The following is a 13,884-nucleotide window of genomic DNA, read 5'->3' as shown; positions in this document are numbered from 1 at the left end:
TTCCCTGGAGCTGGTGCCCTAAATTCAGTCTTCTAGCCTCCCAAACTGTGGGAGAATAAATTTATGTTCATTAAAGCCATCCCACTTGTGGTATTTCTGTTACAGCAGCACTAGATAACTAAGATAGAATTTGGTACCAGGAGAGTAAGGTGCTGCTCTAACAGATACCTACAATGTGGAAGCAGTTTTGGAATTGACTAATGGGTAGAGGGAAACCCTGGTGGCATAGTAGTTAAGCGCTATGGCTGCTGGCCAAAAGGTCGGCTGTTCGAATCCATTAGGTGCTCCTTGGAAACTCCATGGGGCAGTTCTGCTCTGCTCTATAGGGTCGCTATGAGTCAGACTCAACTCGATGGCAATGGGTAGAGCTGAAAGAGTTTTAAAGTGCCTAATAGTAAAAGCCTAGATTTCCTTGAAGAGATTGTTGGTAGAATTATGGATGTCAAAGACAATTCTGGTGAGGGCTCACAAAGAAGTGAGAACTCTAACACTGGAGACAGCACAGAGGGTGAGATGCAGCAGTACAGAAATGGCAGCAACAGAACCAGCAGCAGCAGAACCAGGAGGCAGGTGCAAAAAGGCGCAGGAGCCAACCCATGGAGCAAGAGAGCTGAGTGCTTTAGGACAGGAGGCTTCCTGGTGGAATGCAGTGCCTCTAGGCACTTATCAGTGGAGCTAGGCTTGCTGACCCAAGGAGCAAGAGAGTTGAGTGCCTTCTGGCCAAGGTTTACTGGAGGAGTGCGGTGCCTCCAGGCACTTATCAATAGAGCTAAAGAGCTTTGTAACACTTGCCTGAGCAGGACAGATGCTGGGAGGGCCCAAGAGCCCCAAGGGGCTAAGAGATCAATGAACCAGGAAGCAGAAGGTGAAGAGACAAGGGGCACAGGGAGCAGAGCTGCCTCAGTTTCAAAGACTAGGGCCACAACCTCTGGGGTCTCAAAGGGTGGAACCACAGCCAGCTGATCTCAAAAGATGGGGCCACAGCCTCTTATGTTTCAAAGAGTCAGATCTTCACCAACATGGTTCTGGAGTGTGGGGCTGCCTTTCACGAGTGCCAATGGGATGCAGCATGATCCGCTGCCCAAAGCTGAGGGGGTGGGGCTGCCATACCCCCGGGGCAGAAGAACAAGGCCTGCTGGGGCCAAGGGGGCAGGATCGCCACTCCGACTAGGAATATGGGGCTGCTCAAATTTGAGGGAACAGTGTTGGCTGTCCCAGTGGGCATGGAAGGTGGAGCTGAAGCCCAGAGCCAAGAGGCCTCCACCCAGAATCTGGAGAGTGCAGCCAACACCCAGAGAATGGAGGGCAGGGCCATTGCCTAGATGGTCTCTGAGAACAGAGGATTATTTTCAAGCCTTGGGAGCTAACGTAACGTGTTCTGCTGACTTGGTTGGTGTCTATTATCTTTTCTCTCCCTCAAATTTCTCCCGTTTGTAAGGGAAAGGTCTACCTTGTGCGTTTTCCACCATTGTACTTTGGAAGCAGATAACTTGTATTCTAGATTTCACAGATGAAGAGGAATTTTGCCTCAGGATGGAATTTAGACTTGGAGTTAAGACTTTTGGGAAGATATGATGGGGTGAATGTGTCTTACAGGTGGCAAGGACATGAATTTGAGGGGAACAAAGGGTGGAATATCATGGAACTGTGTTTCCACAAAATGTGTGTCGATTTGGCTAGATCATAATTTCCCGTGCTATATGGTTGTCCTCATTTTGTGATCTGATGTAATTTTCCCATGTGTTGCAAATCCTAACCTCTATCATGTTAGGAGCCCTGGTGGTGCAATGGTTAAGAGTTCAGCTGCTAATCAAAAGGTCAGAAATTCAAAATCCACCAGCTGCTCCTCAGAAACTCTAAGGGGCAGTTCTATTCTGGTAGGGTCACTATGAGTTGGAATTGACTCTGACAGCAACAGGTTTGGGTTTTCAGTTGTTGTCGTTATGATGTAAATGAGGCAGGATTAGAGGCAGTTATGTTAATGAAGCAGGACACAATCTACAGAATTAAGTTGTATCTTAAGTCAATCTCTTTTGAGATAGAAAAGAGAAGTGATCAGAGAGGAGAGGGACCTCATTACCACCAAGCAAGAAGAGCCAGGAGTGGAGTGTGTCCTTTAGACCTGGGGTCCTGGCACTGAGAAGCTCCTAGACCTGAGGAAGATTGATGGCAAAGACCTTCCCCCAGAGCCAACAGAGACAGGAAGTCTTCCCCTGGAGCTGGCTCCCTGAATTTGGACTTCTAGCCTCCTACACTGTGAATGAATAAATTCCTGTTTGTTAAAGCTATCCACTTGTGGTATTTTGTTACAGCAGCACTAGGACATAGCACTTGCTATAATCTTGCCTGGAATGTTCTTCAAACTGCTTGGTTGGATGGCTACTCAGGTCTCTACCTGTGAATGTCACCCCCACATACAATCTTCTCTGATGAACCTATATAAATAATCCCCAGTCTTTCCATGTTAGTCCTTTACTTAAATAATCTGCACACCATACTTGTTTATTTATTTGTTTAGGGTCTATCTTCCCTCACTAGAATGTGAGCTCTATAAATATAGGAGTTTTGACTTATGCATTGCTTGATAGATATTTGCTAAATGGATGAATGACTGGTTGAGGTACCAAAGAAGGAACAGCCAGGCAGCTATATCCCTTCCCACCTCACCTCCTCACCATGCAGAACACAGCAGAGGCATATGTGTCCAAAAAAGAGTTGTGAGCAGAAAAAGTTGTGGCCAAGAGAAAGGTCAATATGAAGGGAGAAGACAAAATCCAGGAGAAAGGGAAATCCCTTCCACCTTTGAAGATTAGCTAGTGGGCCACTCTCGAGGTACCATTAGAGACAAGTTACGATATACCATGCCAAGATGCATGCTCCATGCTTTCCCACAATTACTAGAGGAAGGCTACAGTATATACAGTGTGTGTGTGTATATATATATATATACACACACACACACATACATACGTAAAACTCTTAGAAGAAAACATAGGGGTAAAGCTTCAGGATCCAGTTTTCAAAAATGGGTTCTTAGGTATGACACCAAAAACATGAGCAGCAAAAGAAAAAATAGATAAACAGGGATTTCATTAAAAAAAAAAAACACATTTGTTCATCACAGGACATTATCAAGAAAGTGAAAATAAAACCTATACAGTGGGAGAAAATATTTGCAAACCATATATCTAATAAAGGTTTAATTAATATCCAGAATAGATAAAGAACTACTATAATTCAGCATCAAAAAGGCAAACAACCCAATGAAATCATGAGCAAAGAACTTGGATGTTTCCAAAGAAATAAAGAAGATACACAAATGGCCAATAAGTACATGAAAAGATAGTTAACATCATTAGTCACAAGGGAAATGTAAACCTAAACCACAATGAGATATCACTTCACACCCACTAAGATCACTATGATTAAAAAAACGAAAAGCTACAGGTGTTAATGAGGATGTGGAGAAACTGGAACCTTCATCAATTGCTGCTGGGAATTAAAATGGTACAGCCACTGTGAAAAACACTCTGGTGGTTCCTCAAAAAGTTAAACATAGAATTAACGTGTGATACAGGAATTCCACTCCCGGGTATATACCCAAAAGAATTGAAAGCAGAAATACAAAGAGATACTTGTACACCAATGTTCACTGCAGCATTATTCACAATAACCACAAGGTGGCAATAGCCTAAATGCACATCAAGAGGTGAATAAACAAAATGTCCTACATACATACAATAGAATATTATTCTGCCATAAAAAGAAACAAACTCCTGATACATGCTACAACATGGATGAACCTTGAAAACATTATGCTGAGTGAAATAAGTTAGTCTCGAAAGGACAAATATTGTATGATCCCACATATATGAAATATCTAGAATAGGCAAGTGTATAGAGACAAAGTTTATTAATGGTTACCAGGGGTGGGCCGGAAGAAGGGGAGAACGGGGACTCATTGCTTAGGAGATATTGAGTTTCTGTTAAAGGTGATGGAAAATCTGGAAATTGATAGTGCTGATGGTTGAACAACACGGCACACATAATTAATTAATGCCATTGAATTGTACATGTCAAGACTGTTAAAATGGCAAAGGTTTCGTTACACATATATTTACCACAATAAAAAATAAAACAAAAAACCTACAGTGAGATACCACTTCACACCCACTAAACCAAAACCAAACCCACTGCCATCGAGTCTATTCCCACTCATAGTGACCCTATAGGACAGAGTAGAACTGCCCTGTGGAGTTTCCAAGGAGTGCCTGGCGGATTTGAACTGCCGACCTTTTGGTTAGCAGCCGTAGCACTTACCCACTATGCCACCAGGGTTTCCACTAGGATAGCTATTATTAAAAAAAGCAGAAAATAAGTGTGGTAAAGAATATGCAGAAATTGGAACCCTCATCCATTGCTGGTGGGAATATAAAATGGTGTAGTCGCTGTAGAAAGCAGTTTGGTAGTTCCTCAAAAAGTTTAACTTAGAATTACCATATGACCCAGCGATTCTACTCCTAGGTATAAACCCAAAAGAAGTGAAAGCAGGTGTTCAAATAAAAGCTTGTACACAATTATTCATAATACCAAAACCAAACAGAGTGCCATCGAGTCGATTCTAACTCATAGCGACCCCATAGGACAGAGTAGAATGGCCCCACAGAGTTTCCAAGGAGCGCCTGGCGAATTCGAACTGCCGATCCTTTGGTTAGCAGCTGTAGCACTTAACCACTACACCACTAGGGTTTCCTATTCATAATAGCACTGTTCAAAATAACCAAAGGTAGAAACAACCTATAAAATGCAGTATATCCATACAATGAAATAATATTCAGCCATAAAAAGAAATGAAGTACTGATACATGCTACAATATGGATGAACCTTGAACACATAAGGCAAAGTGAAAAAAGCTGGACACAAAAGGCCACATATTACATAATTCCATTTACACAAAATACCCAGAATAGGCAAATCCATGGAGACAGAACAGAGATTAGTGGTTGACAGTGGTTAGGTGAAGGGGGAAATTGGGAATGACTGCTTAGTGGGTTTCTTTTTGGGGTGATGAAAAAGTTCTGGAAATAGACACTGTTGATGTATGCACAATATTGTGAATGAACTTAATGCCCATGAATTGTATGCTAAAATGGCTATAACTGTAAATTTTTTGTTATGTGTATTTTACTACAATAAAAAAGAGATAAGAAAAACACAGATTTTCCTGCATCTATCTAGAACAAAAAGAATTTTTTATCTAGAACAAAAAGAAATGAACAGATGAAACATGTAGAGCCCTGGTGATTGGTGGTTCCAACCCACTCAGCAGCTCCGTGGGAGAAAGACCTAGCAATCTGCTTCCACAAAGATTACAGCCAAGAAAACCCTATGGGGCAGTTCTACTCTGTCACATGGGGTCACTATGAGTAGAAAATTGATTTGATGGCACCCAACAACATATATATACATACACACATATGTACATATATATACAAACACATACATATATACATGTATATAAAAAAAATTTTTTATATATATGTTTTTAAAAAATATAAATGGCCTTATAATATATGAATTATTCTGCATATATTTTTTCCTAATGATTTTTCTTGGTGATATATTCCTGCTAACACATAGCAACAGTGAACATTCTTATACATGCCTCTTTGTGCAATGATCAAAAATGTAGATAATGACAGAGAGATGGCTGGGTCATAGGGATAAACACATTTAAAATTTTCAAAGTGCTACACTGTTCTCAAAATAGGCTGCCCTGATTTATACTCCTACCAACATAAAATGAAAATTAGAGTTTCATCAATATTGGGTACTATCAATTTATTTAATATTTGCAAGTCTGATGAGTAAAAATTGTTATCTCATTGTTTAAAAATTTGCATTTCTCTGATTACTAATAAGGTTGAGCATCTTTTCTCATGTTTACAAGGCATTTGTATTTAAACATCTGTGAATTACATGTCCATATGTTTTACTTGTTCTTCCACTGAGCTGTATGATATTTTCTATTGATGTGTAGGAGTTCTTTATATATTCCAGATATTAATCGTTTCTGAGAAAAAAAGGTTGGGAGAAAATATATGCAAAAATAGGCTATTATGAAAAGAGAAAATTAAAAAAATTAAAATTACGATTGCCATATTAAAAAAAAAATAAACATGGCATAATACCAAGGCAGTGATCTGAAATAAAAAGTTGAAGACATATCTGAGAACATAAGGGAAAAAGGAAATTAAAAATGAGTTTAACTATTAAGAGACATGGTTGATATACACAGAAGGCCAAATATCTCCAATAAGTTCTATAAGGAAAGAAGAAAGACAATAAAGAAACAGAAATAAAGTTTATTTGCGCTGAAGAAAGACATATATCTTCAAACTCAAAGGGCCCACAAACAGTAATGTACAGAATGAATGGAAAAACAACATACCTATACACATACTGAAAAAATTTCAGAACTCCAAGATAAACCTCTAGACTTGTGGTATTCGATACAGTAGTTACCACACGTGGCAGTTTAAATTTTAACTATTTAAAATTAAACAATTAAAAATTCAATTCCTCAGTTATACTAGCCCCATTTCAAGTGCTTAATAGTCACAGGTGGTTAGTGGCTGCCCTATCGGATAGCACAGACACAGAACATTTTCTGCATCGTAGAAAGTACTATGGGATAGTACTGGTCTATAGTAAAAACGGAAACCCTGGTGGCGTAGTGGTTAAGTGCTATTGCTGCTAGCCAAAAGGTCTGCAGTTCGAATCTACCAGGTGCTCCTTGGAAACTCTGTGGGGCACTTCTACTCTGTCCTATAGGGTCGCTATGAGTCGGACCTGACTCAACAGCAATGGGTTTGGTTTTGGTTTTTTTATAGTAAAAACAGTTTACCTACAAATGAATGATAATGAAACTGACATCACTCTCACAAGCAACACTGGAGGCTAAAATACAGTGAAACAATGTCTTCTAAATTTTGAAAGGAAAAAAATTGTGATTTTACCATTCTGCACTTAAATCAATCTAGTGTAAAGGAAAATAAAAACATGTTTGGACATACAAAAAAATACTAAACCAATCACCTATCTAGTATATTTGAAAATATTACTCACTGAAGCATTAAAGGGTGGGAAAAAAAAAAAGAAATTCTAGGACACCAGTATGGTCCAGATGTAGCAATGGACACTTGAAGCATATAAAATAATCCTCTTGACCTTGACACTTGAGTCTACCTTGAATAGTAAAATTTAAATGACAGAGAACTATATTTCATTTTTATCGTTTTTAATTACATTATTTGATCACTGGACAACGGACATGATCATAATATAAATGTTGTTCATTGATTTTCAATTCTTAGAATCAACCTACGGAAAAACCACCAATTGTTACAGAACAGAATGTAAATGTTATAAACTTTGCCAATATTAAAACGGTAATATGAGTAATAAAAATTAGGAGGTGTGGGGAAAGAAAAGTGGAAAAAAGGGATAATACAATAATTTTCTATAGCGTTGCTAAGTCGGAATCAACTTGACAACAATAGGTTTGGTTTGTTTTTTTTAAGGAGCCCTGGTGACGCTGTATGTTGGGCTTAATAAGCCAATCACAAAAAACAAATATCATATGTTCCCACTTTTATGAAATGACATGAATAGATAAATATACAGAAACTTACGTTCATCAGTGGTTGCCAGGGGTGGGTGGGGAGGGGGATAGTGGGGGATTCACTCTCTAGATAGTCCAAAAACCAAACCCATTGCCTTCAAGTTGATTCTGACTCATAGTGACCCTATAGGACAGAGAAGAACTACCTCTTAGAGTTTCCAAAGAGTGTCTGGTGGATTCACACTGCTGACCTTTTGGTTAGCAGCCATAACACTTAACCACTACTCCACCAGGATTTCCCTCTAGATAGTAGACACTTATTATATTTGGTGATGGGAAAGGAAACACCAAATGAGGGTGAAGGGTACACAGTTTGATGAAGGTAAAGGATGTCACTAAAATGTACACAAGAAAAAAGGACCTTTGGGTAATTGCTGTGGCATATATAATTTTGCAACAAATAGCAACAACAACCAAAAAATATATGTTAGGGGTACCTATCTACGTATGTAAGTATATATATGTGTATATATATAAAACCAAAACCAAACTCGTTGCCATTGAGTTGATTCCGACTCATAGTGACCCAATAGGACAGAGTAGAACTGCCCCCATAGAGTTTCCAAGGAGTGCCTGGTAGATTCGAATGGCTGACCTCTTGGTTACGAGCTGTAGTGCTTAACCACTATGCCTCCATGGTTTCCGTGTGTATATAGAGGTGTATGCCTATGTATATGTATGTGTGTGTGTGCCTGCATATATATTCACATATATAATAAAATACAGAGGTTACAGTTATGGATATTTCTTAGACATAACCAAACATTTTACGGGATTGGTTTTATGGTTTGAAGGCTTAGGACCACAGTCTCATGGGACAACTCGGTCAGTTGGTATAATATATAGTTCATAAAGTTTATATTCTACATCTTAGTTTGGAGAGTAGTGTCTGGGGTTTTAAAACCATGCATGCGGCCATCTAAGGTATAGCTATTGGTCTCACTCTTCCGGAACAAAAGAGAACAAAGGAAACCAAACACTCAAAGAAGAAACTAGTCTACAGGACTAATAGTCTACACAAACCATGGCTTCATCTACCCTGAGACCAGAAGAACTAGATAGTGCCTGGCTACCACTACCGACCACTCTGATCAGGGTCACAATAGATGGACCTTGACAGAAGGGGAGAAAATGTAGAACAGAATCTCAAATTCTTAAAAAAATTCAGGCTTACTAGGCTGGTTGAGACTTGAGAACTCCCTGAGACTACTGCCCTGAGATATTCTTTAAACCTTGAACCAAAACTAACCCCTGAGGTCACCGCATAGCTGAATCACAGATTAGCTCACAAAACAAAGAATATCACCCGTGAGTACCACGCTCCTTTAAAAAATCACCTATATGAGACCAAACGGTCAACAATTACTTTAAGGCTAAGAGGAGAATGTAAGGGGGCAGGCAAACTAGATTAATGGAAATGGAACAATCAGAACGGAAATGATGAGAATGTTCACACATTGTGAAGAATGTAACCAATGTCACTGAACAACGTGTGTAGAAATTGTTGAATGGGAACCTAAACTGCTGTGTAAACCTTCACTGAAAACACAATGAAATATCATTAAAAAAAATAAGAAGCTATCTAGCATGTCTTATTTAATGGAACTGAAAATTAATGAAAGTGTGCTATAATACTCTTCCACCTTCCATTTCTACTAAAAATCTATCTGGGTAGGCCCAGCCCATAATGTTTCCTGATTCTCATCCAACTAGAAGTAATACCTAGTTCTTGTGTATTTATACCTCTTTTTGAGTATTTCTTACATCCTATCCTGCAAAGCAGTCATTTGTGAATATCATCTACTCCACTCAACTATGTCTTTTGGCATCAAGGGCATGTCATTCTCTATCCTTGTGTATGTCCTCAGCCACTGCCTTGAAGAAGGTATAAATAAAAGGTTATTATATTAAATTTATGGAGCCCTGGTGGCACAGTGGTTAAGAGCTCAGCCGCTAACCAAAAGGTCGGCAGTTCGGATCCACCAGCTGCTCCTTGGAAACCCTATGGGGCAGTTCTACTCTGTACTATATGGTTGCTATGAGTTGGAATCAACTTGATGGCAACGAGTTTTTTTGTTTGTTTGTTATGTTAAATTTAAAAAAAAAGAATGAAAAGAAAACTAATAACAGGCATTTTAAGTGGAAATCTAAAAGTTCTTCCTACCCACTAAAACAATCCATAAATCAGTTTCTTTCCTGTCATTAATAAATACAGATATTGCTTATAAGTTCCTAGTTAATTTACCAAAGGGCTCTCTTACCAAAGACAGTTCTGCCATCTCTACTGAGCAGTTCTGGGTACCTGCAGAGTAAGTCGTGGCCTTCTTAAATACCTGTGACCTCAGAATTTTGTGATAGATAACTGCACTTCAAAGCACAGAATTTTAGAAAAAGCATTGCTTTAAAAGCATAAGCAAATGATAAGAAATTGGTTAGAAAGAATGGTACTTACATGCAAACACAATTTGCTGGGCACAGAAGTTATCACATTCAGGTCCCTTTTGAACACTGATAGGTTAGCAGGCTGACTCACAGCCACATTGGACAGAATCTTAGAGCCTCTCTCCTGAAAATTAGAGGATTGTGCAGGACTATCTTGAATTCCACAGTGACTGATGGCTATGACTTCTGGCACTGAACAGGACAGTGTATCTTCAGCAGAGGAAGAAAATGGAGAGTCTATGCTTTGGGTATCCTTCTGACTCTCAGGATAGATGACAGATATACTATGCTCCTGATAGAGCAAGTTTCTTAATTTTTCATCCAGAGTTTTAATTCGGTTGTCTGCAAACTCCATTTTTGGAGGTCTTTCCCCATCTGATTCCAGGATAGTCGTAGGTAGAAAGGTAGTTGGTTCAAGGCCTGGGGTCTGAGTGGGAATGACTGTTTTAAGAGAACTTGCTTCAGTGTTCACTGTGGTTTCTCCTTCTTGGTAAATAAATTCTGCATCCATAGTTGGCTGCTGTACCAATAAGGATTGAGGCTTTTGATCAGACATAAATGCTGGAGTTGTAAGAGAGTTACCAGCAATCTGAGTTGACTCTCCGGGATGGGTCATAAGTATATCAGCTTGACTGGCAGCTTGACGATACGGATACACAGGTAGGAATATGCATGCCTGGTTGGTGAATCCCTCACATTCAACTGGAATGGCACAAACTGAAGTAGTAGTATAACTGGAACTACTAGTAACTGGTGCCAATATCTGCCTGTCATCTTCCACTTGATAAAGTAGAGCTGGCTGCTCAGTTTCTACCCTAGCATATTCAGAAATCTTACCATCAACTAAATCCTTGTGTTCTGACTCGAAGGTAAAAAGTGCATGCTGGCATGGATTATTTTCTATAGTGGGCAGTGTGTCTTGTGATATTTCCTTATTACTTGTGTTTCTTTGACCTGAAATAATAATAAAGAATGGATGAGCATGTATTAGTAAGTTCAAAGCATGGACTGGTACCAAAACTCAACAGAGATAGGAAGAACAAAAGGCAAATGAGAACCTGTGTGAAAGTACTCTTGTAAATAAGACTCGAAATATACAGAATTCAATCTGTCAAAGAAAAAAAACTTTCTTTATCTCATAAATATTACATTAAAAGTAGTTTAAGTAAAATCCTAATATTAATGTACTCAAAAAAGCTCATGAAAATTCTTACAAGCATAAAGCACTCAGGAAAACAAGTTAAAGATATGGTATATATTTTACATCTCCATTCCTCAGAGTCTGGATAAAGCTGCCAGAGTATTAAAACTTACTATAAAGTGGCTGTAGCCCAGGAACTATAGACAGAGAATGCTGAAGAGGAGGAGACTGAGCCTCATGATTTCTTATTGTTTGATTGATACAGAATCGCCACCGACCAACTGGGGATGACTGAGGGGCAGACTCATCTGTAGAAAAAAATGAACACATTATTAAGTAACTATCAATTTTTTCACCTTACTAAGGAAACTATTTTAAAACACCATTTTGTCTTATACTTCTACTTCCAACAGCACTAGGATATGTGTAATTTATAAGACCAGGCCCTGCAACCTGACAGTCTAATGACCTAAGCACAAGATATCTTTAGAGTAGGATTTTAGACTTTACTGAAACAAATACTGTATCAACAGCGATTAGAAGTAAGGCCTTTTTTGAAAAAATGGAAAGCACCTTTTTCCATTAAAACCTGTATCTTTTATTCTGTATCCTGATTATGCTGGTGATTAAAGAAACCTGGGCGAGTATTAAAATTCACAGAACTGTTCACCAAAAAAAGTCAATTTTGTTGTATGCTGGTTTTTTAAAAAAAATAAAATAAACACCTACACCTTTACTCCTACTTTGTAAATTTATTCAAATAAGTAACTCTCTTTTATATTTTACCCTATGTTGTCAGCCAGAAACTTGCCCAGACCAGGCAAATAAGACACAGGATCCAGGCATACTGTCATGGATTGAATTGTGTCCCACCAAAGTATCTGTCAAACTGGCTTGGTAATGATTCCCAGTATTGTATGATTATCTACCACTTTGTCATCTGATGTAATTTCCCTGTGTTGTAAATCCTATCGCTATGATTTAATGAGATGGATTAGCAGCAGTTACACTGATGAGATCTACAAGATTAGATAGCATCTTAAGCCAATCTCTTATGAGATATAAAAGACAGAAGCAAGTAGACAGATGGGGGGACCTCATTCCACCAAGAAAGCAATGCCAGGAGCAGAGTGCATCCTTTGGACTCAAGGTTCCTGCATGGAGAAGCTCCTCGTCCAGGGGATGATTGATGACAAGGACCTTCCTCCAGAGCCGACAGACAGAGAAAGCCTTCCCCTGGAGCTGATGCCCTGAATTTGGACTTCTAGCCTACTAGACTGTGAGAAAATAAATGTCTTTTTGTTAAAGCCACCTACGTGTGGTATTTCTGTTATAGCAGCACTAGATGATTAAGACACATACTAACACAGTCAAACTAAATTTCAGGTTAATGGCATCTGGTTCCATTACTCCTACACCACATTTTGCCTCTTCATGTCAATATAATTCCTTGAGAGAGCTTCATTTGTCTATGGCCCTTTTCCCTCTCCCAGATACTCCTAATATATCCATGACCAGAGCTGAGAAGAACAAAGATATGAAGTAATCAGGAAAGAAAACAGAACACCCCATTTCAGTCCCTGACAGTTTATCCAGTATCTGATTTATAAAAACTTATCAGTGATGACAGCAGGTTAAGGAAGATCACTAGTGAAATGAAATCAAGATATGAATGACTATTAAAATATGTGGCAAACTTAGAACATAATGATTTCAATTAGAAAGTTTCTGTCCCTCTCATATCAGGGGAAGAAAAAACTTACAAGTTAAGTTTCAAACAGTTAAGCTGTTAAAAGACATCAGTACTGTGACGGCTTTTCTGGTAACACCATATGACAAATCAGAAATAAGTTAATGATACAGAAAACCAGTACTTGGAAGAAATTTGGAGAATGGTTTCTTACTTCTGGGTTATAAGGTCATTTCAAGATGTGGGAGAACCTACATTAACAATTTATCAACTCCTTTATTGGCTAATATCTTTTCCAAAGACGGTCTGTAAATTAAAGTTTCCAAACGTCTCGCTTCAAAAGCCAAATGGTAAATTTTATTAAATATACTTACTGGTGGTTTGAGTGGATGCAGAAATTATCTGTACTTGTTCAGATGATCCTGTCTGAATTAAAAATGAATATATAAATAAAGAAGCTCCTGATATATAACCAAGAAGACCTATTTACTAAATAATTGCTCTTACTTGGTTACTGTTGGATTCCACAGTAAGAGAGTCAACTCCAATGGCTCTTTCTGCAGCAAATTGGACATGAAGGATCTCCTGGGCTTGACCTACAATAGCCCTCAATTCTTCTACAAATTTTTCTTTCTCAATTTCCAGCACAAAGTTATCTTCGACCTGCCAAAAAAGTAATTCTAATCATGAAAATGAACTTAGTTTCTTCAAAATTAAATATTGCATCAATGATGACCACAATGAAGAACAATTTTAAAATTGAACATTTAGGTCCAAATGCCACAACAGAGTTAACAAACACAAGTAATAAAATGCCACACAACACATTAAATTATTGTTTCTATTTTGACAACCCCCCCATATATCTATCAGTTTGTCGTATTGTGGGGGCTTGTATGTTGCTGTGATGCTGGAAGCTATGCCAG

The 13,884-nt window shown here is 38.6% G+C and overlaps 1 protein-coding gene across 6 annotated transcripts in view; it reads right to left on the bottom strand.

The window, feature by feature from the left end:
• WNK3 (WNK lysine deficient protein kinase 3) overlaps window positions 1-13,884 on the bottom strand; it is a 428,084-nt gene that overhangs the window by 80,227 nt on the left and 333,973 nt on the right. For all 6 annotated transcript variants that reach the window (XM_049872575.1, XM_049872573.1, XM_049872574.1 and 3 more), the window contains exons 14-17: window positions 13,466-13,621; window positions 13,333-13,384; window positions 11,442-11,576; window positions 10,138-11,081 (exon numbers count right to left, since the gene is read on the bottom strand). In XM_049872575.1, the coding sequence (XP_049728532.1) occupies window positions 10,138-11,081; window positions 11,442-11,576; window positions 13,333-13,384; window positions 13,466-13,621 (1,287 nt within the window). The remainder of the gene's footprint in view (window positions 1-10,137; window positions 11,082-11,441; window positions 11,577-13,332; window positions 13,385-13,465; window positions 13,622-13,884) is intronic.

This window comes from Elephas maximus, chromosome X (genome assembly GCF_024166365.1).
Source record: "Elephas maximus indicus isolate mEleMax1 chromosome X, mEleMax1 primary haplotype, whole genome shotgun sequence".
NCBI classification, from domain to species: Eukaryota; Metazoa; Chordata; class Mammalia; order Proboscidea; family Elephantidae; genus Elephas; species Elephas maximus.
The sequence above is the reverse complement of the archived record's forward strand: the minus strand, read 5'-3'. Positions and strand labels throughout refer to the sequence as shown.